The sequence below is a fragment of the Ceratotherium simum genome, chromosome 2 (genome assembly GCF_057802395.1).
Source record: "Ceratotherium simum simum isolate JZ-2026a chromosome 2, ASM5780239v1, whole genome shotgun sequence".
NCBI lineage: Eukaryota > Metazoa > Chordata > Mammalia > Perissodactyla > Rhinocerotidae > Ceratotherium > Ceratotherium simum.
In genome coordinates, this window is record NC_141901.1 from 29507271 (window position 1) to 29531604 (window position 24334).

At 41.7% G+C, this 24334-nt stretch overlaps 1 protein-coding gene across 1 annotated transcript; it reads left to right on the plus strand.

The window, feature by feature from the left end:
• Positions 1 to 17884: 17884 nt before the first annotated feature.
• LOC147917795 (putative NBPF family member NBPF5) lies at positions 17885 to 20192 on the plus strand. Its single transcript, XM_087418585.1, has 2 exons — positions 17885 to 18062; positions 20086 to 20192. The coding sequence occupies exons 1-2, from the start codon at positions 17885 to 17887 to the stop codon at positions 20190 to 20192; spliced, it is 285 nt and encodes a 94-aa protein (XP_087274711.1).
• The last annotated feature ends 4142 nt before the right edge of the window (positions 20193 to 24334 follow it).

Sequence of the window (24334 nt, forward strand, 5' to 3'; positions counted from 1 at the left end):
ATTTCTAATGAGCTCCCAGGTGACACTGCTGTGACACTGCTGCTGGGCCTGGACTTCACTTTAGGGATCCAGGGTGTAGACTATTATTGACGGGCCCATATTCTTGAAATGTGAAGAAACAGCATCCAGTTTACTGGCAAATTTTTTCCTGCTTAAGATAATTGGATTTTTTAGACTCCTCATCTATGTGTATGTTTTTAAAAAGAGTGTGGGGTAATACTTAGCTTTCCTTTGCTTTTCTTTTAAAAAAAAGTCAAGATTTCTAGTATATTCTTTGCACTATTTAATGTCTATAATCTTCTCCCTAAATTGGCTGTTGTTGCCTGAGAAACTCCTTTACAAGACGATAAAATATGTGCAGTTACTTCTCTCTTTCTAGGGGTCCCTTGGAAGCAGGGCACCAGGCACAGATAATCCCAAATTCCTGTTATAACTTGGTACAAAATGGATTTGATGTAAACTGTACTCATCATGATTTGGGAACACAATTACCCTTCTATGGCCTTCATACCACAGTACAAAAATAGTAGAAGTAGTCATTTTAAGATCATTAAACATATTTAAAGTACTGGTGAAAAATGGCCACAAGGTTGCAGTATTCTGCTATAGTTTTCTGTTTCTTGTTCTTCAGCCAAGAATAGAATAAGGTCCCAATTGGTCTGAAATGCACCCCATCCACACACGCTCCTTCCTTTTCCCCTCCAGTGTCTTTTCTTACCTAATGTTTCTACCAAGACTTTCTCGTCTTGGGATCCACAGCCCTTCCCTGTCCTTTGCTACTGCTTGAGTCCTGTTTCGCATGTCATGACTGTGTGATTCCGAAAAACAGATGCCTTTAGTTTACATTAATGTTTTCACTTATTTGTAGTTTTCTTTTTTCCCCATAAATACATGATTTTCTTTACTCTGGTTAAATCCTCCCTGGATAAGTTAGAGTTCGCTAAGTTCTTTAGAATTCTGTGCATAATTGATGTGTTTTTTCACCTGTGACTAAATTGTTTTTTTCTTTTTTTTCAGTTCAGGTTATTTATTATTTATTATAACCTATTTTTAATGTTATATTAATAATGCCTAATTTAATAACTTCATAATTTTTAAGCTGTCTGCTTAAATAAATGTTGCAACAGTTTTTTGGATTTAATATATATAGTGGCCAGTTCAGGTAGTGGGAAGTGTAATGACATGGGAAAAAAAATTGAAGGATCAAATTAACTTGAATGTTTTTCTACTTGATTCTAAGATTCTTGAGCATTGAACAAACTCTTCAAAAAATTTTACACAGAAAATTAGCAAATAAAGATTTTTGTAATTAGTTTAGATAGCACATTTACGAAATTTAGATCTGTCCCAGAAAAATGGGAGGTCATGTACTGAGTTTTAGAGGGATCTTCCTCTGGTTGAAAACAAATGTGCCCAGGAAGAAACTGTACTCAATGCAAAAGTCCAGATGCATCTGAGAATGTATGACGTCATAAAATTGATTTCCAACACAATATTACATGGATTTAATATATGCTCTGTGTATTCCCTCAAAATAAGGTGCTAGAGTCAAGGACCCCTTCTCCTCACACAGTCTGTTTTCTGAGAGAGAGAGTTTACAGTATTCACTTCAGGCTAAATGGTTTCAGAGGTAAACAGATTGCACAGAAATTCAGAATCTGTTCATCTGCTGGGTGATCTATAAGACTTCCAAGTTAAAGTAGCTTCTTGCACAAACTTCCCGTTTCAAGTTCCTAAGTGAGAATCAGAAAAGTCATAATTTATGATCCTAATGATCAGTCTTACCTCCGTTCTCCTCTGTCATTCATTTGACCCCACTTATTATGCCACTCTCGCTGTCTTTTGTTTTGATGTCACTGTTTTATGCAGCCCTTTTCCCTTCCTCTGTTCAGCACATACCTAACTGCTGAGAGCCACAGAGAAGTAAAATTTATTTCCCTCTGAGAAGAAGAGATGAGAGAAAGGTTTGCTTTTATTGGTAAAAGGTGTCTGCTTCCTGTTATGTTTCTTTACAGACATGTCGTTTCTTTTGAAAAATAATCAGTGAACATTGAGAAAGCAATGACCTGAGCTAAGATATGTGGGCAGGAAACATCAGAGGACACTCAGAGTCCTGTTGCCTTTGCTCAGTGATTGGTGTTTTCTTCTACCATTCCTGTTCTAAACATGACATGAAGTGTCCTGATGGCTTTTGTCAGGCCTCCATTAGAGTAATGTCCCCCTCGTCCTTTTATTAGACTATCTAGCTTCCTCTACTTTCTAGCAGCTGTGAATCCAAAAGTGAGGAAATTTTTTAGCCAAATTGGAGATAATCACAGACTCTGTTCAAGTACAGGGAGGAAAAAAAGTCCTTTTGCAGAAACCAAAATACATTTTACTTAATTTTGTAAATATATTCAATGTCACCTTGTAAATAATTCTGTAAAGGCCTTAATCTGTTTCCTTTGACCAGAATACTTTTAGCATATGAAAGAGAAACCAACAAAAAAATCCTCAGATTTTGAAAAATTATGACTTGCACTAATTTAAACCCTTTGACCCCATCCACCCTCTGTCTTTGAGTGAAATGAATTGGAAATGTTCCTCTATTTGTGCCAAAATGTGTGTCCACATAGCTGGGCAGAGAGGGAGATGTGTATCCCACCACTCACAACGTGAGGCGCTACCCGAGGTTACAACCAAGAGTTTGGGAGAGATTCTGCAAAGGGCAACAGGAAGGGCAATTTCTTGGTAAAGCCGAGTGGTGTCTGTGATCACAGGGGAAAGGGAGAGACAGAACATACCAGCTAGAAGGGCAGTCTGGGCCCACCCAGCCCTGTGTGTCTTTCTGGGCTCCTAGCATTCCTTTGAGGCTACAGCCAGCCAGGAAAGTAGTTTTCACACTGTTCTGAGCTTCAAAGGTGTCCATCAACGTTTGAAGTTAATCAGATGAATGCTGAAGTTAATAGAAAATGTCTGTAATTAGTGATTCTGTTTCAGATTTTTATCATCTTCAAATAAGTTCATTGTGATATCGAATAAATATTTCTTTCAATTTATATTAATGCTTACTTATCTTTCTCATATATTGGATTTCTATTTTAATTTCTATTTAAAGAAAAGGATTCTACTACTACAGAAAAAAAATGTATTGACTTCAAAAAATAGAAGAATATAGTGGTCTTGGAGAAATACTGACAGGCCTAATTATTAAGTCACTCACCACAACTGTTCTTAAAAACTGCCATCTTACAAGTACAGGACTGTGCCAGTGATGGTTCATAATGATGGCCTCCCCCACAAAGAGAAATAGTCAAGTATCCGAAATTAACATGATTAGCTGTTAACATTGGTAGGCATCCCTGAAGTGTTTGCTGTGGCAGGCATAACTGACTGGCCCAAATTTAATTTTAGTCTCTTAGAGTCAATTTACTAATAAGGCAGGGACTAGAACTACATTTTCCAATTCAATAGTCAATAGTCAGGTTTGGCTACTGTGGACTTCAGAAGTGGCTAGTCCAATGGAAGATGTGCTGGAGGTGTAAAATACACTCCAGATTTTAAAGACTTAGTACAAAAAAAGTAAAACAAATGGCAAAATATTAATATTTTGGCTGTATTGGGCTAAGTAAAATATCTTAAAATTAATTTTTCCTGTTTCTTTTACTTTTTTAAATGTGGCTCCTAGAAAATTTAAAATTACCTATGTGATTCACATTACATTTCTTTGGGCAGCGCTGGACTAGAATAGATTTTAGAAAGATATCTACTGTTACGATGAAAGTGTGATGGAAACTCTAGTTATTTAGGAGAATCTCCTACTGTAACACAGGATTTCATTGACAGTGAGGGGTAAATGAGGCATTATTGAAATCAACCACTCCAGCACAGCAGACACACTAAATGGGTTCCACAAACCAGTGCATCAGTTTATATTTGATTCTGTTAAAATGTTAAAATCCACAGTGAATTCGTATAGCTACTATGGAAAACAGTATGGGGGTGCCTCAAAAAATTAAAAATGGAACTACCATATGCTCCAACAATTCCACTTCTGGGTATTATCCAAAGGAAACTAAATCACTATGTGGAAGAGATTTCTGCACCTCCCTGTTTAATGCAGCATTATGTACAATAACCAAGACATGCAAACAACCTAAGTGTCCATTGATGGATGAATAGATAAAGACAATGTGGTATATATGTGCAATGGAATACTATTCGGCTATAAAAAAGAAGGAAATTCTGCTATTTGTGACAACATGGGTGGATTTAACACAATCCCTGGTAGTATTAAGATGGGGAAATTATTTTTTTAATAAAATATCCAAATTTGGAGAAATATAGTCCAAAATGAAATTACATTTCATTTGTAAAGTGATTTTGAAATCTCTTTTGTTCAAAGATTAATGCCAACTGTGAAGATTCCTTCTTTCAACAAGTCTAAAGTTGGTTTTATATATTGTTTATTGTAAAAAGTCTTTACAAATATGTCTGTACTCCTTCAGACCTTAAACTTTAAAAACAAGAACACTGAAAATTGGAATTTTGAACAAGTTTGACTTCCTTAATGAAGAATACTATTGGAAAATACTCTTGAAGATAATAGGCTAAAATTCTATTTTTTAAAACATTATTTGTAACTTCATGGTGATGTAAAGAAGCTATAAAGTTTATGGATGGCGTTTCTTCTTCACCTTTTTTAATATCAATAAACCAGTCTAAGGAATCAGTAAGGATTCAGAATCAGTTGCTACTTCTGTAAAAGTTAGAGAGCTCTAACCCCCATAGCAAGACGCCAGCCCGTGGTACAGCATGAGCACTGGGGCCTTGTAGTTTTCTTAAAGAGAACTCCATCTTTAAGAGAATTAGAATCCACTCTAAATTCTGGCTATAGGTGGTTTTCTGTCCCTACTTGAATAAAACGATGTCTTGTTTTGAACATGTCATCTAAGAGTAGGCAGTTTTGTCGAGAATAAATTCATCAGATAACCTCCAGTTGTATCAGAATCTTAGTCTTTGTGTGCATCTCACCTCATCTGCTAAAAGCCATGTATTTCAGAAAAGGAAACTTAACTTTGTGTGTTTGCTGTTGGTCGTAGGAAGGGACTGAAAAAGGGAACACAGCTCAGGTAGCTCTTTGTGCTCAGGTGGAATAGATCCCTCTCTTCTGAGTCCTCACACCAGGCAGGGTCTCTCTCAGATAAGCCAGTGGGAAAAGGAGGGACTACCACGCTAATTCAAATTACATTTTTACAAGTTTTGTTTTAAACTTTTATATTTAGTAGCACAAATTGGGCCAAAGAAACATTGCCTGAGGAGGATATGAAATGGGGACTCAAGAGTAGACCGGAGTAAATACTGTTTTACTCTGTAAAGACATGTCTGTATTGCACTGTAAGTGCTCCTGCCCTTGTAATCTCTGATGAGGTACTTTAGGAAGATAAGTTCAGGCAGAAATAAACCGGAATTCTGAATTAAATATAGAGTTGAAGTTTTACTGGACCCATTTTCACGTACTTTTCAAGAATGTAGCACTTGCTTAGAAGCAAGGGATGGCTGTACTGGTTACGTTTTAAAGCCTACTTAAAGTATTTTCAACCAAAGATAGTTACGCTTACCAAAATAAATTGACTTTTATAGTAGTTTCACTTCAAATTTAGCTTTTTCAATTTGATATATTTATTTGTGAGATTGATATATTTGTGATAATATAAATTATGTTCTGTTTGTCAATTACTTAACTATGTAGAGAAACTAATTTTCTTCAGAAACGTGTTTAAATGACAGGGAAAGAAGCATATTTGAATTTAAAAGTTTCTTAAAACTGCAAGAATGTATTTCAAGTGAAATGAGAAGTCCCTGTATGTGGTCTTTATTGTTCATTTTTTGAAAATTGGATCTGCAAATCTGGTGTAAAATAAAATGTAGGTTTGGAGAAGTTTCATTTGTGATGATGCGTTTATGTCCAGTGTGTTTTATCTAAAGTCAGAGCATTCTTCTAATTGGGACCAATCTTCTCTAACCTTTCCACTCCCACAATCGTTACTCCTGCCCTCACATCTCAGAGCCGTAAGCATGTCCGGGCTTCTCCACTCCCAGCCCCGCAGGTGCCTCTCCTACTCAGAGGTTCAGTGACACCACATCACCTGCAGCAGGAAGTCCAAGTTTCCTAGCGTGATGCTTGACGGCTTTCTACAATGCAATCCCAACTGTTCTTCCCCAGCCTTCTCTTTCTGCTCCCCTTCTTCAGATAACCTGCTCCCAGTCAAGCCAGACCATCTGCCCTGTGCTCTCGGCTGTATTCCTGGTTCGCTGTTGCCTTAAGCACCTGTGCCCCTGTCCAGATCCTGGGCGTCTTCCAAGGCTCAGCTCAAATACTGCCCATTCGGTGAAGCTTTTCCTGATTTCTGCCCAGCGCTCATAGCCTCTGTTATTACCTAACCTTGAGTTAACCACATTTAAGTATCTATATGCATGTGTCTGGCAGAAAACATATCTTCCACATCACTTTAATGTGGGGGTATGGGTAAGTAATTAAAAACACAAGTCCCGACAATAAAGCATAAAATTTAATTTCCACACTAACAATAAAATTCATTTTTGTTTATACAAAAAAAAAAATTCTTGCTCTCTTTGCAGATTTTATTAAATCAGATTACTAAACCTCTGAGATCAGGCCTTGTGAACCACAGCTGCAATTGGAATCACCCGGGGAGCTTTACTGCTGCCTGGGTCCCACCTCCCAGAGGTTTCTCATGCAACTGATCTGGGATGTGGCCTGGGTTCAAGGTGTCTTTAAAGTTTCTCAAGTGATTCTAATGTGCACGTAAGGTTGAGAACCTCTGTATTGGTGATTCTCAAGCCCCATAGTCCAATTCTACATATAAACTTATAAGGACACAAGATAAGGCTTATATTTACAAAGAAAATCGTAGTTTATTAATTCAACCTGTCTCAGTGGCAAGTCTTGTGCTGAACCATCAGCAACCAACAAGAGGTCTGGCCTCCTGGTGCTTAGGGCTTGTGGCTTCATTGCAAATTCTGGAGACTACTGTTGTTTAAATGAGCACTTATTTATAGTGTTCAGGAAAAGGATCAGTCATCTGATCACCCACCGCCACCTGAAAAGGCTCCTAGAGAAAATACTCCTTCAGTTTGTACTTGACGTGGGAGTCAATTATTGAGAATTCCCTGGGTCGGATCCAATAGAACCATGCTTCTCAAATTTTAGTATGCAGGTGAAACACTTGCTGATCTTGTTAAAATGCAGATTCTGATTCAGCAGGTCTCAGGTGGGGCCCGAGGGTCTGCATTTCTAGTTCCACATACTGCTGTTTGTGGTAGGCTGTATCGTGGCCTCCAGATATCTGAGTCCTGATGCCTGGAACCTGTGAATGTTACCTTATATGGCAGAAGCTCTTTTGCAGGTGAGATCTTAGATTGGGAGAGTACCCTGGATTATCCAGGTGGGGTCCTAATGTAATCACAAGTATCCTTATAGGAGGAAGGCAGAGGGAGATGTGACCACAGCAGAAGGCAATGTGACCGCTAAAGCAAAATGCTACGCTGCTGGCTTTGAGGAGGGAGGAAGGGGCCGCAAGCCAAAGAACGCAGCTCTGGAAGCTGGAAAAGGCAAGGAAACTGATTCTCTCCTAGTGACCTCTGGGGGGAGCCCAATACCTTGATTTCAGCCCAGTGGAACTGAGTTTGGACTTCTGACCTCCAGGACTATGAGATTAAGTGTGTGTTGTTTTGAGACACTGTTATGGTGTGAATGGTTGTGTCCCCTCAAATTCCTGTGTTGCAATCCTATCCCCCAGGATGACAGGGGGTGGGGCCACAGGGAATTGATTAGGTCTGGAGCACAGAGCCTTCATGAATGGGATCAGTGTCCTTATAAAATAGACCCACGAAAGTCCCTCACCTCCTTGTGCCGAATGAAGTTACAGCTAGAAGGCACGTCTGTGAACCAGAAAGCTGGCTCTCACCAGACAGCGAGTCTGCCAGCCCCTTGACCTTGGACTTCCAGCCTCCAGAACTGAGAGAAATAAATGTCCGTTGTTTGTAAGCTGACTAGTCTGCAGTATTTGGTACAGCACCCGAAGAGACTAAGACAGATGCCAAGTCTGTTGTAATTTGTTACAGCAGCCACAGGAAACTAATACACCAATGCTAGGGGTCCTCAGACCACACCTGGAGTAGTAACGCCTCCTAGAAACCAGTCCATAGAGGAGTGGCTGTCAACCCTGGCTGCACATTAGAATCACCTGGGGAAACTTTAAAACCACCAAGTAATGTCCAGGCCCCGTTCCTGGAACAGTTAAACCAGAACTTGTAGGGCTGGGATTCCTAAGAATCACTAATTCAGAGGCTCCTTGAGTGAATCTAATCGGAGGGTAGGGTGGAACACTAGTGCATTAGAATAAACCCAAAATATGACTTTTCTTGTGTCAACGAAAACTCTAAAGCTTCTTCCAAATAGGAACACACTGGTCTGCGAGGAACCCCCTGAAACTATACGCCATCTTCTCAAAATGCAGGCCTGGGCCAACATCTTACCTGAAGAATTACCAAGTTCGAGACCTAACATGTTGTGTTTCACCTAAATTGGTCAAAGATTTGAGTTGTCTCCTATTTATTAAGCACTCATCGACATTGATGTCCACACATGGGAATTATTTGCTAGTACAACTTGCGTGAGGCGTGCCCTCAGTCTGACACTCCCTCTCCACTACACATTTACAGCTGAGTATGTGGCCAACTTAGGCAGGCGGGACCCAGGCCTGACCACGCATTTTCTGTCTAGGTTGAAAGCACGGCCTCGAAACCAGATCTAAGATGTCTCCAGAAGAAACATTCTGGTTACAATTTGTTATGAAGAACCTCACAATGGCAATTTTAGGGAAAGGGCTGTCAGCCTCCAATGAATAAAGCAAATATTCCTGTGTGAGGGGCACCTCAGTTCCTCGGGGGCTGCATTCTCTTCTCATGACCTAGACACGTGGACTGTTTAAAATGAAGCATTTAGTGGGAGCACCAGAAACTACTTTTATGGAAAAGATATTTAAAGTCATTGTTTTTGTGCTTTAATGCTAAACGTGATCTTCTAGCACTTACTCATTTGGGGACTGAAATCAGCTGTACCTGGCAGAATCCATGTCTTTTTTGTTGTATTTGCAATACCTGGGCTGGAGCTTGGGTCACGGTAGATGAATTAATAATTGTTCAGTTCGTTACAACTCATAGGTCCTATTGTGACCTACCTCAGCAGAGAAGTAAAACAATTTAGAGTCTTAACTATTCCCACCAGCACATCCTGGGGATGAGAACATGGATTCTTCGGTCAACAGCCTGAAATAGCACTGCGGCCACAGAGAGGGGGCGCATCTCACTCACTGGGAAGTTTTCCCAGCAGATGCTTCACCCGCCCCCCACCCCCACCCCACTGGGCAGGGCCGCATCTGGGGGAAGACTGGCAGGATGCGGACTTAGAAAAGCTTCCCAGGTGGTTGAGTGGCCGCCGCTTATTGAGAACCACGGGAGTGAAATCAAAGCACTGCAGGTAGTTCACGGTTGGCCACGCATCTCCTGTGCTAAAAGCTCCGTCAGGGGCCACAGCCGCCCTCCCTGAAGATTCCCCAAGTCCAATCCCCTGTGACGTCCAGTCTGGCTAATCTCTGTGAACCTTTACAGAACGGGTTCACCCTGTCTTCAAGGTTGATAGAAACTAACAGCCAAAAGTAGAACTGCATCTCTTAACGCAACTGAAATCCTCGGGCTGCTCCCTTTAAGGGCCACATGACAGTATGTTCAGTTAAGCAAATATTTCTCAAAGGAACACCGACTGCGGAGGGGCCAGGGCTGCGGCCCGTTTGAACGTTGTCAGTTTTCCCTTTCAAGAAGGAGCATCCCTCGGCCCAGGTCTTCAACATTTCTCTCTTCTGTAATCTGTTCTCTGATTTTATTTCTTGGCTCATAAAAGAATTTCATTTTTGTCTTAATGGGCTTCATTTTTAATGTCTGTCTTCTGTAACCTACCTCAAATTCTTCAGGAAGTAGGTAAGATCTGCATAGCAAATTAACTTTTCAGGACCCCACTTCTCATTAGCATAGAATTATGAATGGAAAGTAACAGAAGAAAAACAAAGACGCAATAAATAGAATACAGTAAAACTTTTATTAAGGTCAGCATACATGAACAGGCTCTCTTAACAGAAAGATAACAGCAACTAATTTATAGAACTTACAGCACCACCACATTTCAGCAAAATGCAACGGAGGACATCAGATAAATTATAGTGATTTGTTTTAAAAAAATCCGTTAAATTATCGCTTACCTCTCCAATAAAGTATCATAAACTCAGTTAAAGAAGTTAGTAGGAAAAACCGTCATCTTCCTTCCCCACTCTCTGCGCATCCATCTTCCAGGAAACCACAGGGGGTTGCTGAGCAGACTTGGCATGAGGCTTCGAGGCTGTTGCTTTTCCTCCTACGTTGTAACAGATTTCAAATGGTACTAGACAAAAACAGACTCTGAACACCCGAAGAAATCAAGAAATCGGTCTGCCTGTGTTGCTCCTAGGGGTCCTACACCTTGACAGAGCAAATGGCAAGTCTGATTTCAGCTGAGCTGCTACAGCAGCTGAATGTTCCAGGGCATCTAAGAACAAGCAGAAGCAAAGCTATTATTAACATGCGTTAAATTTAAATTAGTTTTGCACTTCTTTGTAAAACAGTTCACAGTATGCAAACTGTTTTCCGATACTACTGACTTCATCAAGAAAGCAGCACCCTCTCTGCCTGTGAGGCTCCAGCCTCTCCACAAAGGTGAGTTTCAGCTGGCCAGGGCAACGCGTCCACGTGCCCTATTCAGAAAGACCATGGACTCCTTCCCGGCCATATGGAAGTGTCAGAACACTGGCAATCTTATTTCACCTCTGGTTTGACACAAAAAAACAGGTGTCCTAAGATTAAGTAGATAATCCTCTAACACAGAATTGAGTTTTGTTTTCAAAATTTCCTGAAAATAAGATTTGTAAACTGTTCAAATTTGGTTTCCCATCTCCAAATTGCATCATCTTTTTGGTTGTTTGAAGCTAAGATAACATGACTGTATTTCCTCTGATTCCATACCCAAGAGAAAGAAGAGACACACAGTAGAGTCTGTATCTTTCAGGTTCTCTACCAATTCTTTAGGCCTCCAGATATAGGCTTATATTTTTCATGGCTCCTGGAAATAACAGTATGTGCTGACTAGGGAAGAGAAGGAAATAAACTTTGAACACCAGGTTGTCCTCTTTAATTCTCACAATAATCCTGTGAGGCAGGTATTATTCCCATTTTTGCCGAAGAAACTGATCGTTAACGTGGTTCAGAAACTTCTCCAGAGTCACAGGACTAACGACTGGTGTAGATCCCAGGTCTAACTCCAAAGTCTGTGTTCTTGCTCCTCTGCCCACTGCCGCCTGTTCCATAGCTGGACTCTCATCTCATTCTGTTCTTGAACTTCATTATGAGCAGCACTGCTGGGCGTGGGGGGATCCTAGGCAACATTTCTGCATGGAACTGGGATGTTACTGACTGCTTACATGTTAAACTTGGGTGGACAAGGGACATGACTGGTAATGCAAAGGGTCGGGTGGTTTGGGGTAACTTGTTTTGTTCTCCTGCACCTCTGGTGGCTTGCAGTCTTCATGACTGCAGGAGTGGGGAAGACACTGGAGATGAACCGCCCCGCAATGCCTGTGCTGGACTCCTGAGTGACACCAGCACTAGGCTCAGCAGCCCGTGAGATGGGAAAACAATTCTTTAGCCATAAATGACCTTTACTAGGAGCATGGAACTCTTTTTTTTAAAGCCGTGCTCTGTATCTGCTTGATTCTGAGGTTCTATGGTGAATTTCCTCAAAGTGGTCAATTCTGTGAAACAATCTGAAGTATAACAGGCTGTTCTGTATGCTACACTCCAGTCCGAATCTTAAGAACAAGTTGAACTCTACACCTTGTCCCAAATTTTGCTTCTTTCCTGTAGGAAAATCATGAGGAACTCCTCCAGAACCCTTCAATGGCATGGTGCATATAAACACAGATACCCAGTTTGGATGAACAGTTAATCTTTCTTGCAATGAAGGGTGAGTTGGGAGCACTATCTCTGGAATATGAGTCCCAGAACAGTAATGTCAGTCTCTGACCCTGTCTTAGGTAGGCAGAGTGGACTACTGCTACCTGTACTTCAGAAGTAAGCAGTAGGACTTCTGGATAGAGATGTTGGTTGAACACAGGCATACGACCAAAGGAATGTAAAAAAGAAGGAGCAATCTGTTTCTGTATTATGAACAGGGGAGGGCACCATGCTCCTGCTGGAGGTGATACATGTGAAACCTGGTGAGATATTCACTGGATGAAAAGGACCAGCCTGCCAAATAAGTCAAAGGAAAAATGCTGGTTGAAGCATGTAAACATCCTTAACCAAGATCAGCGAGTCCTAGAGCTGAGTTGGAGGACCCTGAAGCAGGGTTTGGAGGGTAAATCTTAAATGCAACAGCAGCTCTGGGAAATGTAAGTATAAAGTGCACAGAGTGGGGACGTTAGTGGAGTTCTTGCTCTTGACTTTCCCTTGGAACAAGCCTTTGCCTTAACTCAGAGGGAGCATTAAAGAATGTGTCCTACTTTTCAGTTGCCACAATAATTCAGAGAAAATAAAGATGTTTATATATATATACAACAAGTCTTCCTGCAAAAACTGCCCTTGGTCATTGGCCCCATCGTATTCTACCCAAGCTATTGTACCTAAGGTCCAGCAAGTTTAAACTAGGAGAAATCAAATTTTGCCCATTCTCATTTTGTCTGATCCTGGGAGATTTTAACAGCTTTTCACACAATCTCTTCACCAATCCCTTCTCACCTCCCATTGTGAGTAAGCCTAGAGCTCTCTCTGTGATGAGCAAAACATCATGAAATATAAGGGAGGATACAGCAGTTGAAAATGAAAGAGGGCCGGCCCCGTGGCTTAGCGGTTAAGTGTGCGCGCTCTGCTACTGGCAGCCGGGGTTCGGATCCCGGGCGCGCACTGTCGCACCGCTTCTCCGGCCATGCTGAGGCCGCGTCCCACATACAGCAACTAGAAGGATGTGCAACTATGACATACAACTATCTACTGGGGCTTTGGGGAATAAAAGGAGGAGGATTGGCAATAGATGTTAGCTCAGGGCTGGTCTTCCTCAGCAAAAAGAGGAGGATTAGCATGGATGCTAGCTCAGGGCTGATCTTCCTCACAAAAATAAAATAAAATAAAAATATAAAAAAAAAAAAAAAAAAAGAAAATGAAAGAGACCAATCTGAGAAATCAGAGAAAATATTCCTCCATAAATCAATGTACTCCAATAAACAAGGGAATAAACTCGAAACAGGATATTAGAAATCTCTCACACGTGTTTGTAACACAGAATCTATGAAACAATAAGAAGCATTTGTAAGATTTCATGATCTGATATCAGGAAAATTTACCTATGGATAAAACACATTGGACTCTAAAAAGCAGCAACAATCAGGAGATTGAATCCTGAAAAAAACCCAAAGAGATCATGAGAAAACAGGATTAAATTCTCCAGAATTAACTGAGGACAAAACTGGAAATTATGCACACATACATACACACACTCACATACACATCTACATATGAGAAAAATAAAACAAAGCAGAAAGAGGTGAAGCATTAATTGGCACATAATGGAACATACATCAGAAAGAAAAAGACTAGATTGTTTGGATCTTAAAGGCTTACAAAACAAATGCAAGATTAATGAAAAGGGGCCCTGGTGCTACATGGAGGAAATTTATGAAATTCAGATATTAAAATAAATACTACAACTATCCAGAGATAAAACAAAGAGAAGAAATTCATATTGGCATCAAATATCTCTTCCAAACAATAAATAGCAGAAATTAGTGTTTTGAGAGAAAATATTGTGCCATAAAATTTCTGTACTCAGCCAAACTATCATTTATCTGCAAGGTACATGAGCAAGAACTCAAAATATATACCAATTAGATATACTTCCTGAAAAAAGAATCATTCCCACAAACCCATGAGTAAAATTTTTAGAGAAATCAAAGAAATTGTAATGAGGTGTAAATCTAGTTAAACAGAGTCAGAAAAAATGCTGTTTTTAATATGGATGTGAGACTAAATATAATGGCAGGACTAATTGTTGAAAGAGACCTCTTGGAATATGAAAAGAACAACAATAAAAGATATAAAATAATAGATTTTTTCACTACAACCAGGAAGTTGAGGATGAAATAAAGAAAAAAACTAAGCTTAACTTGTAATACATAGGCAATAAGTAGATAATACATACTCTTCACAAAATAAGGAGAAAATAAAATTCTGTACTAGTTTAAAATCAAAATATATAACTTTAAAATCAGAAGGACAATCAAAAGAGCAAAACCACTTGGGCCCAATAACAAACAGGGTGAGAGACAGAAGAGCAAGGGAGCTTTCCATCTCTCTTGCTGGAAACAACATCAGCAGAGCAAGAATGGAGTCGGTCTTGTACAGTGCTGAGTTCCAGCCCTTGGAATTGTTAAATAAATAAACAGGAAAACATTATCAGCAAGATTAAATTCATCAGTTATGACAGTACATGTGAATGGCTTAAATTTTCTTTTGAAGGAGACTGCTTTTTAAATATAGTCAATAAAAACTCCTAACTACAAGATATTTCTAAATATTTTTAAAAATAAAATGATACAGAAAAATTTATAATAGCATCAAAAAGAATAAAATACTTAAGTGTAAATTTAGCCAAGGGGGTACAAGATGTATATACTGAAAACTATGAAACATTGTTAAAAAAAAATTAAAGAAGCTCTAAATAAATAGAAAGACATCCATATTCGTGGATTGGAAGACAATATTTTTGACATGAAAATACTGCAGAACAGGGAGTGACAGCCAACAGGTACTTTGGGGTTTCTTTTTTGAAGTAAAGAAAATATTTGGGAATTAGTGGTGATGGTTTCACAACCTTGTAAATAGACTGACGGTCACTGAATTATACTCAAAATGGTGAATATTATGGTGTCTGAATTATGCCATCATCATCATCATAACAATAATAATAAAGCAATTTGTTTTGCACATTTCCATGTGCTGTATTTTCATTACACAATGTGTCTCAAATTAATAGCAGTGGCCAGAATAGGATGCTGTTAGCCTGTTGTGAAGAAATATATCAGATAAAAATATTAACTTTGGGAAGTTTTTGGTAGAAATGAGGTATAGGCAGGAAGCACCTACTTGGAAAGACCTGACGCAAAGTGAATTGGAAAATGTGGGAGGGGGCTTTGGGGTGGAGGGGACTCTACCTGACACCCGGCTCCAGCGGTTACAGCAAGGGGACCTGGGGCCAGTTACAGACCCTGTCTGTGCCTCGGTTTCTTCATCTGCAAACCAGGGAAAGGTAATGCTTTCCTCATAAGTCTATCATGATGATTAGAAGTAATAATATATATGAAATAATCATCCCCCAAACTGTGAGGAAGGTTGATCATTTATGTGGGTCCACAACTAACTTCACATTTGAGTAACTTGAACAAATAGATTCCAGGCCCCACCTAAGCCCACTGAATCAGAATCGCTACAAATGAGGACTATGAACTTGTATTTGTATTGAACATGTATTAACTCTCCCAGGTGATTTTTATAATGATCATCTTGGGGGTAGGAAACACTGAGCTGTATAACTTTTACCCAAAACACAAAAATAGGACAGAGCAGAGCAACAAGGATGTTTTCAATCCAGTCTCTAGGCAGAGGAGAAACTGTTGGAAGACTCTAAGATTGAAGGGGACCTGGCCCATCTGACCCCATTTTAACCTCATCCAGTTTACAGCAGAGACACAAGCCCTTGGGGACATGGGCCTGAGGCACCCGGCAGCCCACCTTGAAAACAGAGAGAGTCCTAATTTCAAATTCAAGCTTGCTGTGAATGGAAGTTAAATTTACCCTTTTTTGTTCATAGATTGGACCAGTCTTCTCCAAGCCTCTTACCTTAAAAAATAAATCATATTACTATTAATTCAAACTTCAGCAGAGATGTTCAAGTAAGAAAATCTTATAAATATTCTAGCCACTTAACAGGAAACCAGAAAGTCAGCAAGTCCATTCAAGTTGAGGAGAGTTCAGCCCAGTAGATCACAGTCACTGAGACATAAGACTCCCGAGTTAAAGGGACATTATCCCTTCCTGTCATTTGCCATCACGCCAACTTCAATGAGGTGGGAAAGCAGCTACCCATCCTAAGACGTGGGTCACTCTTGACTCCAGACTGTAACGGACATCCTGACACCCATCACCACTTCTGGGGAGCCTCTGGAAGAGCCCAGCCACCACTTCTGCTATTGGACGTACCTAGAGATGGATTAGCAGAACAAAGGAGGGCTCTAGAAGAAAAGCCAGGTCACAGAGAGAGAAAAGGAGCAGCACTAAATGCTCCCAAGTCTCAGGCTCACAAGACCCAGGTGGGAATGGATGCCAAGAACGTGAGAGGGGGTGAAGCCATCACTTTCCCCTCCTTTCCTGACCCTCTCTTCTCAACCTCAGCTTCTATGTCACTGAACCCCACTGCACACATACACTGTGGATCATCCACCATCCCTGACCCGTGAGCTTGAAGGTACCATGTTCCATTAGAGGAATACAACCGCAGATCAATGGCCTGAGGACAACTCCAAGAGACCTATCAAGCAACGTTCCATAAAAACTGCCTTGATCCTGTTGTGTTCAATATGTGGGTGAACTGAATGAACATAAAAAGATAGCATCAGGTTTATAAGTTTCCGAAAATAGATGGTCACTACGTGTATTCAAGAATATATATATAAAATTTTGACAGTTGGAAAGAGCTCTTGTGGACTAGAATGATATCCATAATTGACAAGTATGAAATGTACTGTTTAGTGACATTTTAAAAAACAACCAAAAAGCAACCCACAGATAGAGGAGGAATTTAGGAGGTAGGGATGTCACACTTGACTTATGTTTAATGAAAAGTGGACATGCTGCCCCAGTGAGGGATGAGAAGCTGACATAACACAGGGATACAACAAGAAGCATATTAAGAGAGTCAGGACAGAAAACAATTTTTACAATAATTATTTATGCACTTAGTATTACACTCTGCTTTTGTCCTACACTTTTTAATGGATATAAACAACTGGAGAAGACCCAGAGAAGAGCATCATAAGAGTCTAAAAGTTTGACATCTTTCACTTGTGGAAAAGCCTTAAGATCTGTTTCAATTTAAAGAGAAGGCGGGGTGACATTAAAACAGCTCTTAAGAAATTAAGTCTTGTTGGGAATCTCTTTCTGCCTTCATGTTTTTATACACACACAAGAATGAACAGTGAGAATTATTCCTAGATATGTTTTGGAAAGAGATGGGTCAGTGGTATCAGCACAAGGTTGGACAACTACTGAGAGTGGCTGCTGAGGGGTAGTGACCTTCAGAAGAGACGAGGTGGCCTTGTGCATCAGCCCGGCCTAGGCAGCTGGAGGGCAGGGGCTCCTAAGATTCCATGACAACTCCCACCGTCCAATTCTGTTATGTCAATGCCAGACTGTTAACTGGCACGCTGGGTCCTCTCTCCATCACTCCTGTCAGTGTCTGAGCTACAAGCAGTGCCTTCGGCTCTGAGCTCTGGCATCTTGACCCTTGTTTTGGTGGTTACGGACTCTCAAGCGTTGATCAACTTGTTCCCAACAGTAAGTTAAGAATTCCTGTATCATCACCCCTCAGGCCTGATTAAACCTATTTTATTTCACTTGTTTTTAACCCATTATGTGTTTGGATTTCTCTACACAGTCCCTGGCTCTACTTCTTTTGCCACGTGTCACCATGGCAGCGTGTCTTAGCCCTTTGTCTGATCCGAGGGCAGAAATGATCATCCAGCATATCAACCAGGAATTGCGTTCCCAGCTAGCAAGAAGTGAGCAGGACTTCCAAGATCTCAGGGAGAAATTCCTTGTATCCCAAGCTACTGCCTTCTCCCTGGCCAACCAGCTGCAGAAATACAGTAAGCCCTCAGGGTCGTGGTCACCAAAGGGATGAATGGTCACTGTCTTCCCTCTAAGAAACTGAACACTCTCCAGACTTTATCTTCTATTCCTTTTGTCAAAATAAATTTCATTCTGACCACAATCCAGGAAAGGCAGAAGTGCGTATTTTACCCTCAGGTGTCTGGGGATGGAAAAACTGAAGCACAAAGAGGTTAGCAATGTTTCCAGGTTTGCAGTGATGTGTAGGGTTGGATTAGAGTTGACGTCCCAGATATTGATTTCTGGTGGAGCCACACAACTCTGTTCCTCTCAGGAAAGGACTAAACTGTTTCTCTCAGTATCCTCTCTGTACTGTATCAGATCCTGCATCACTGTTGGCCTAAATGTCAGGGACTAATGAACTCCATCAGCTCCAGCTTCTCTGAGGTCCCACTGGCAAAATACTGTGCTAATTACACTGGGGAAATGGGGTGATAGTCCACACTGGGGAAAATAGGTGACAGGACCTGCTTTAAAGGAGCTTAAAGATAAGTCTGCTCCTCACGGAAGCTGTGGTATTCATGAGTGACACCATCAAGACAGGGAACAAACAGCCTGGTGAGAGAAGCCCTGCTTCCAGGGCACAGGCTCTTTTTCCTAAGTCCAAGGAAGCCATTGGACACCTGTGGTGAGGTTGAGGGTGTTTCTTTGGAAATCAGAGATTCTGTACCACTCCATCTGTCTCTCTCTGAGCAGAGGAGATGCAGGATGCTGGCTTCAGAGCCAGCAGGTCAAGGTGACCTTGGGAGTCTGGGCTGTGAGACACATGGCCAAAGCGAGAATGAGGGTAAGTCTGTGAAACCACCAGCCCCAGGAAAAACTCAAGCCAGTGTGTGCGGCAGGCCCTTCCCTCCCCCAGTGAGCCTCACAATCATAACCTCAATTGTCTGTTTAGTAAGAGGGGGCTGTAGTCACAAAATGAATTGTGAGAACCAGGGCACATGCACAACAGACGGATGAGAAGTACTCTTGACAACTCTGAGGCTGAATTTGTGTCATTTTCCTACTACTGTTTTTCAATAAGCCATTGGGGGGGCGATAATTAAAAATGAGTAACAGAGAAAAGTAAAAATCGAAGCCTGCTATTTAAGAAAGTGAGGAGATGAGCTTCTGGGAAAGAACAAAGCTTTATTTACATCTTTCCTTATAATCATAACATAACTGTAGGAAACAAATTTTGAAGATGATGAAGAAGAAAGATGTCAGTTAAGACCCTGGTGTTGAGACCTTGGTCCCACGGTGCAGTGGTGAAGAGCATGGACTCTGGGCCAGGCTTCCTGTACTCAAATCCAAGCTCCGTATCCTTCTGTGCCTCAGTTTCCTCCTCTGTTAATATGGTGCTGTCGTAGCACCTACACTTTGAGTCATTGCAATCAACTACATGAGTTATATCTGGAAAGCTCATGAAACAGTTTCTGGCACAGAGTAAACAATATTTATCAGTTCTTCCTTCTTCTACTTTTAATTTAACACAAACTTTATTAGTGTCTGTGCCATTTCCTTTGGGCATTTATGGTCTAATGCATTATATTTTACAGAATTGCATCAACATAAAATCTTTTATTTTTGACATACTTGTCCTTGAAATACTAAGCCTAAGACAACCAACAGTCAGTATAGTCCGCGGAGCCTTCCCAAGCATACAGGAAATCGCTACTTCATGCACCTGCTTAGTGTTTCCCTTAAGAGGCTGAAAGGTTGCAAGTGGCCCATGACTCAGGGTCAGTCTCAGGGGATGTGAATTCTGACCTTGCCAAACACCAGTTAATCAGTACTAGTTTCTGTGCCTTGGACATTCTCTTTCCTCAGCTCTAAAATGGGGAGTAACCAAATGCCATGTAGTAGTTGGAAGGCAGAGGAATAAGATGTGGAAATCCCAGCGTAGAGCCTGGTGCTGGGGCTATGTCTGTCCCGGGATGGACCCTGCCTGCTGCCTTGAAGGCGGTGACCACAGCAGCATGGCCAGCTTTCCACTGAGCAGGCCTCTCTGTCTTTTCTCAGAGTGTGGCGAGTGCAAAGACATCACTGAATCCGTGCTGGGGGACAAGCTGCATCTTGAGGAGGGGAAGTTGGTGGAGGAGTCAGCGCTAGCTGAGAAGCTCAGGTGAGGGGAGGGCTGTGTGTGGGGAGGCAGGCGGGAAGGTGTAGGAATCTCTGAAGTGGAGCAGGGAGCAACTTTGGGCCAGGAGAAGGCAGAAGTGTACACGGTAGGCACGTGTGCACAAATATTTATAAAGCTATTAGAGAAAAATAATGGGAAGATTGTGGATCCCAATTATTCAGAGGCTCATTCACTCTTTTTTTCAAAACTATAAATTATTGAGCTGAAATTCACATAACATGAAATTCACCAATTCAAGTGAAGAATTCAGTGGCATTGTGTACATTCACAATGTTGCACCATCATCACCTCATTTACCTTTAATCACACTCACCTCCTGACTCCCTACAGTTTGTCATTTTTTCTTTCAAAAGAATGCTGTCTCCTTGACCCTGTCTTTCTCGTGTTCTTTCCAGCAAACACCACCTGTGCTGTCCACATTTCTCTGTCTGGCTTGGTGTCCACTCACTGCATAATGCACTGTGTGTATTTCAACACAGAAACAGGCACGGCTGAAGTGAGGAACTGAAGAGACATGTTTTTAAAGCAGGTTTAGGAAGACACTTTGTTTTGTTGATGAAGAAAACAAAGAATTGGATGTCAAGGAATCTTACAGGAGCACTCTCTGATCCAGAGGAAGCCTGTGTTTTACCTTCCTCTTTCTCTTTGCCACAGACAAGTCACCACACGTGTGCCAGAATTCTCTGAGGACTCCTTGGAGGAAATTCTCACAGAAATCTTCTTGAAAATCTTTAGAATCTATCGCTCATCCCTTTTGACTCTCAAATGTTCTCTTCTGTCCCACCTTAGGGAATACAATATCTGAATTCAAGATCAGGAGCAGCAGCTGACCCGTTTACGGCACACGTTACAGGAAGGGAGAGATGCGTTGGCCCTGCTCCATCAACACCTCAATGACTTCCTCACCCACGATGACCCTGATGACGACCAGGGGCCAGGCTTCTGAGAACAACTGGCTGAGGGATGCAGGCTGGCCAAGCGCCTTGCCCACATGCCCAGACCAGGTAGGGTGGCCAGAGGCCCTGATTGTACTGAGCTGCTCTCCAAGGTGCCTGGCTCACAAGAGACTCCACACCTCCCCTCAAAATGTTTTGACAAGCTGTCCTGGTTTGCATGTTGCACTTGGGGCCATGATAAGAACAGGACTGGCTGGGTGGGAGCAGAGAGGAGAAATGTACAGGGTGGAGGTCATGCTGCTCCAAGTGTCTGCTCCCTTCCTGATGCAGTGTGACCTTTAGGGCAGGAGGCAGTACCCTCATAGTGTTAGAGCACAGAAAGGAGCACGTGACATGAGGCAGCTTGTTAGAGTGAAAAGATCCCTGGTCTGGGCCTGGACATTCCCAGGCTCCAGCCTGAGTGCTGAACTTACTAACAGTGGGTGAGAGATTAATTTTTACTTCTTCGATATCCATCTCCTCACTTGTAAAATGGATCCAATAATCTGTTCATGGTAGCTGTGGTCATCAAATGTGGTAATACTGATGAATGCACTTCAGAAAAAAGAAGGTCCCTGACCGTGTGGGGTTGGACAAGGTACTTGATGTTGTAGAACTTGGTGGTGGGAAAGTTGTTTAGACTGGAGAATGTTCCATAGAGAGAATTTCCCTTGATAGCACACAGAAGCCAACTTGGAGGGCCCATGAAGTCCCCAGCTGGAGGGTTGTGGGACACGGCTGTTTCTCCCCTCCTTAGAGAAAGGAGCAGGTTCTATGTGAGAGCTGTGAAGGGACATAGCGTCTGCACCTTTGACAGAATTTGTGACAGAATGGAAGACACAGTCGAGGAGTCAAGTGGAAAGCTGGACATGTATCCAGTGATGCGAGGAAGAGAAGACAGTTTAAACTTTTGCCAAGTGTCAGGCAGAGCATGCCACGATGGTGATCCACCAGATCAGAGACACACTGCCTGATGGGTCAGAAATCCATGCTGGGGCAGTTCTTTAAAGACAATGCATTAGGACTTCAGGACAATACCAACTCATGCATAGATATTCATGTCTCTTTGGCCATTGAAACCACTGTGTTTATAGTGAGTGAAGTGGGAAATAGCTGACTGGACATTTCTGACTTTATTTGCAGAAAATCATGAAGATGAGGAAGATGAACAAGCACAAGAGGCACTCACCCACAGGTAGCAATGAATAATCTGGAGCTGGTAATGGGTGGGTTAAAATATGGAGAGGGACTCAGAGAGAATAGTAAGTGAGGTCAAGAGAGTCACAGATGTCAGAGGCAAGGATGAGCAAAACTGTAGATTGTACTGATTTTATTCACTCAACCAGCAATGAAATGGCTCTATTAACATGGGTGTCTCTTGTCTCTGATACTTGTAAGTATGACCCAAGGTGAACTCACCAGCCTTAGGATTTCCTGCATACACAGAAAATACCTATTCTCTCCTGGAACTGAACACCGGGATGAGATGTATATCTACCTCCTACACAGTGGTCTTAGGTCCTTGGTAGGAAGCTAACTAGCCAAGGAATTAGTAAAGAAGTAACTAGCAAAATGAAATGCCAAAAAAAGTACCAAGACAAAAAAAACTTACTTGTCATGTGACAAGTAAGAGAAGGAGGCCTAGAAGGCACACCATCTCTGGGAGTCTACAATGCCTCCAGAGCTGTGTTCACTTGCACTCTAAGTTAAATTCAACATGATGAGGCACGTGGTGGGGGCACCAGTTGTGGTTCTCCATTTGTGCTTGCTGTCAAGACTGTACTATACTGGGATGGTTGAGTCTCATCCCTCATCAGTGGTTACATGGTGACTGTGCTGCATCTCTCTCCCATCACGTGGCAGCCACGCTCTCCTCCTCACGTAGGAGGATAGTTACTTTAAGGGAACTCCACCTTTGCTTTCTGTGACCACTCCCTATGCCTCCCATCAAAGCCAGCTAGGATGCCATGGTGTCTGATCCTCTTAGTTTAATCTTCTGTCATCCCTATCCCACCTGGCACAGCATGGAGCTGCAGGAGGTTGAAAAGAAGGAAGTCCTGCAGGACTCAGAGGATGAATGTGTTTTGACTCCTTCAATTTTACAAGAAGAGCCTGAATGCTACCAGCGTTGCAGTGATGACAAATTTGCATTGGATGAACAGGAAGTCAGCTCTGCTCTGGATGTAGCCTGTAAATGCTCTCATTCTAATAGGGGTCAATCTCCAACTCATCTCCCAGGTAGCCTCTGTATTCTTTGTTCCCCACAACCTGTCTAGACTATGAGATGTAATCCCCATAGGCAGACCCTATACTTCACTACTGATTTGAACCAGGCCTTAGGATTGAGTTGGAAATAAGACATTCCATGAGTCAGTGAACTTTGCTCAATTCCTAGTCTAAGGCCACACCTCTTTCATGTTTGTCCCACTAGGCAATCACTGAACCCAAGCTGGTCCTGCCAGACTAACATATCTCTCTACAACTTAGGCATTAGAGGTGACTTTTAGACCTCTTCGTGTTGAATGAATCTCTTATCTCATACGCAATGCTCTGATTTTCATTCCTGAGCAGTGTCCCTTGAGTTTCTATGTGTGTCCAAGGTTGTTGGCAGCCTTATGTACATCTTTGGAGATATCACTACCCTGGTTCACTTCTCTCAACCCAGAGTCTAGCTCCTTTCATTTGTCTTCTCTTATCTCATCTCAGACGTCATCTGAGAACCAGACATAAGCATCACTGTCACACTTTGTATGTTTCTCTGAAGCAAGCAGGCCCCTGGAACTTCCATACCACATGAATGGCTACTGTTTCTTCAAAGCATTGAAGCTTCTTTTGATTTGATGGTGTGTAGATTTTACTCATCAGTGTAATCTCAATGTGCAATTCTTCTAAATCGTTAACAAACAGCATTTCAGATGGAAAAACCCTCTAGGAAGCAGCTAGTAGTTCCCCAGGATCTCTGGGGAAAAGGATGTGTTTAACTGTTTGCACACTCAGGACAGAGGATACTTTGATGATGACCAGTCACATCAGGGATATTTGTCCAATGGCTCAAGAAAGCCAACTAGGTGGCTTCTCACAAGGCCCTACCTAAGGTGTCCTAAAACATTTTTCTCACAGTAGCCTGTAATTACCCTACATCTACTTATGTTCCTGTGCTAGGATTGCAGACAGGATTGAGCATTTGTGAAGG

What these genes read in the sequence shown, in the direction of transcription:
- LOC147917795 (XM_087418585.1), top strand. Translation starts at nt 17,885, where the DNA reads ATGGCAGCGTGTCTTAGCCCTTTGTCTGATCCGAGGGCAGAAATGATC. An exon ending in CAACCAGCTGCAGAAATACA is followed by an intron (nt 18,063 to 20,085) that starts GTAAGCCCTCAG and finishes GTCTTTTCTCAG; the next exon opens with AGTGTGGCGAGTGCAAAGAC.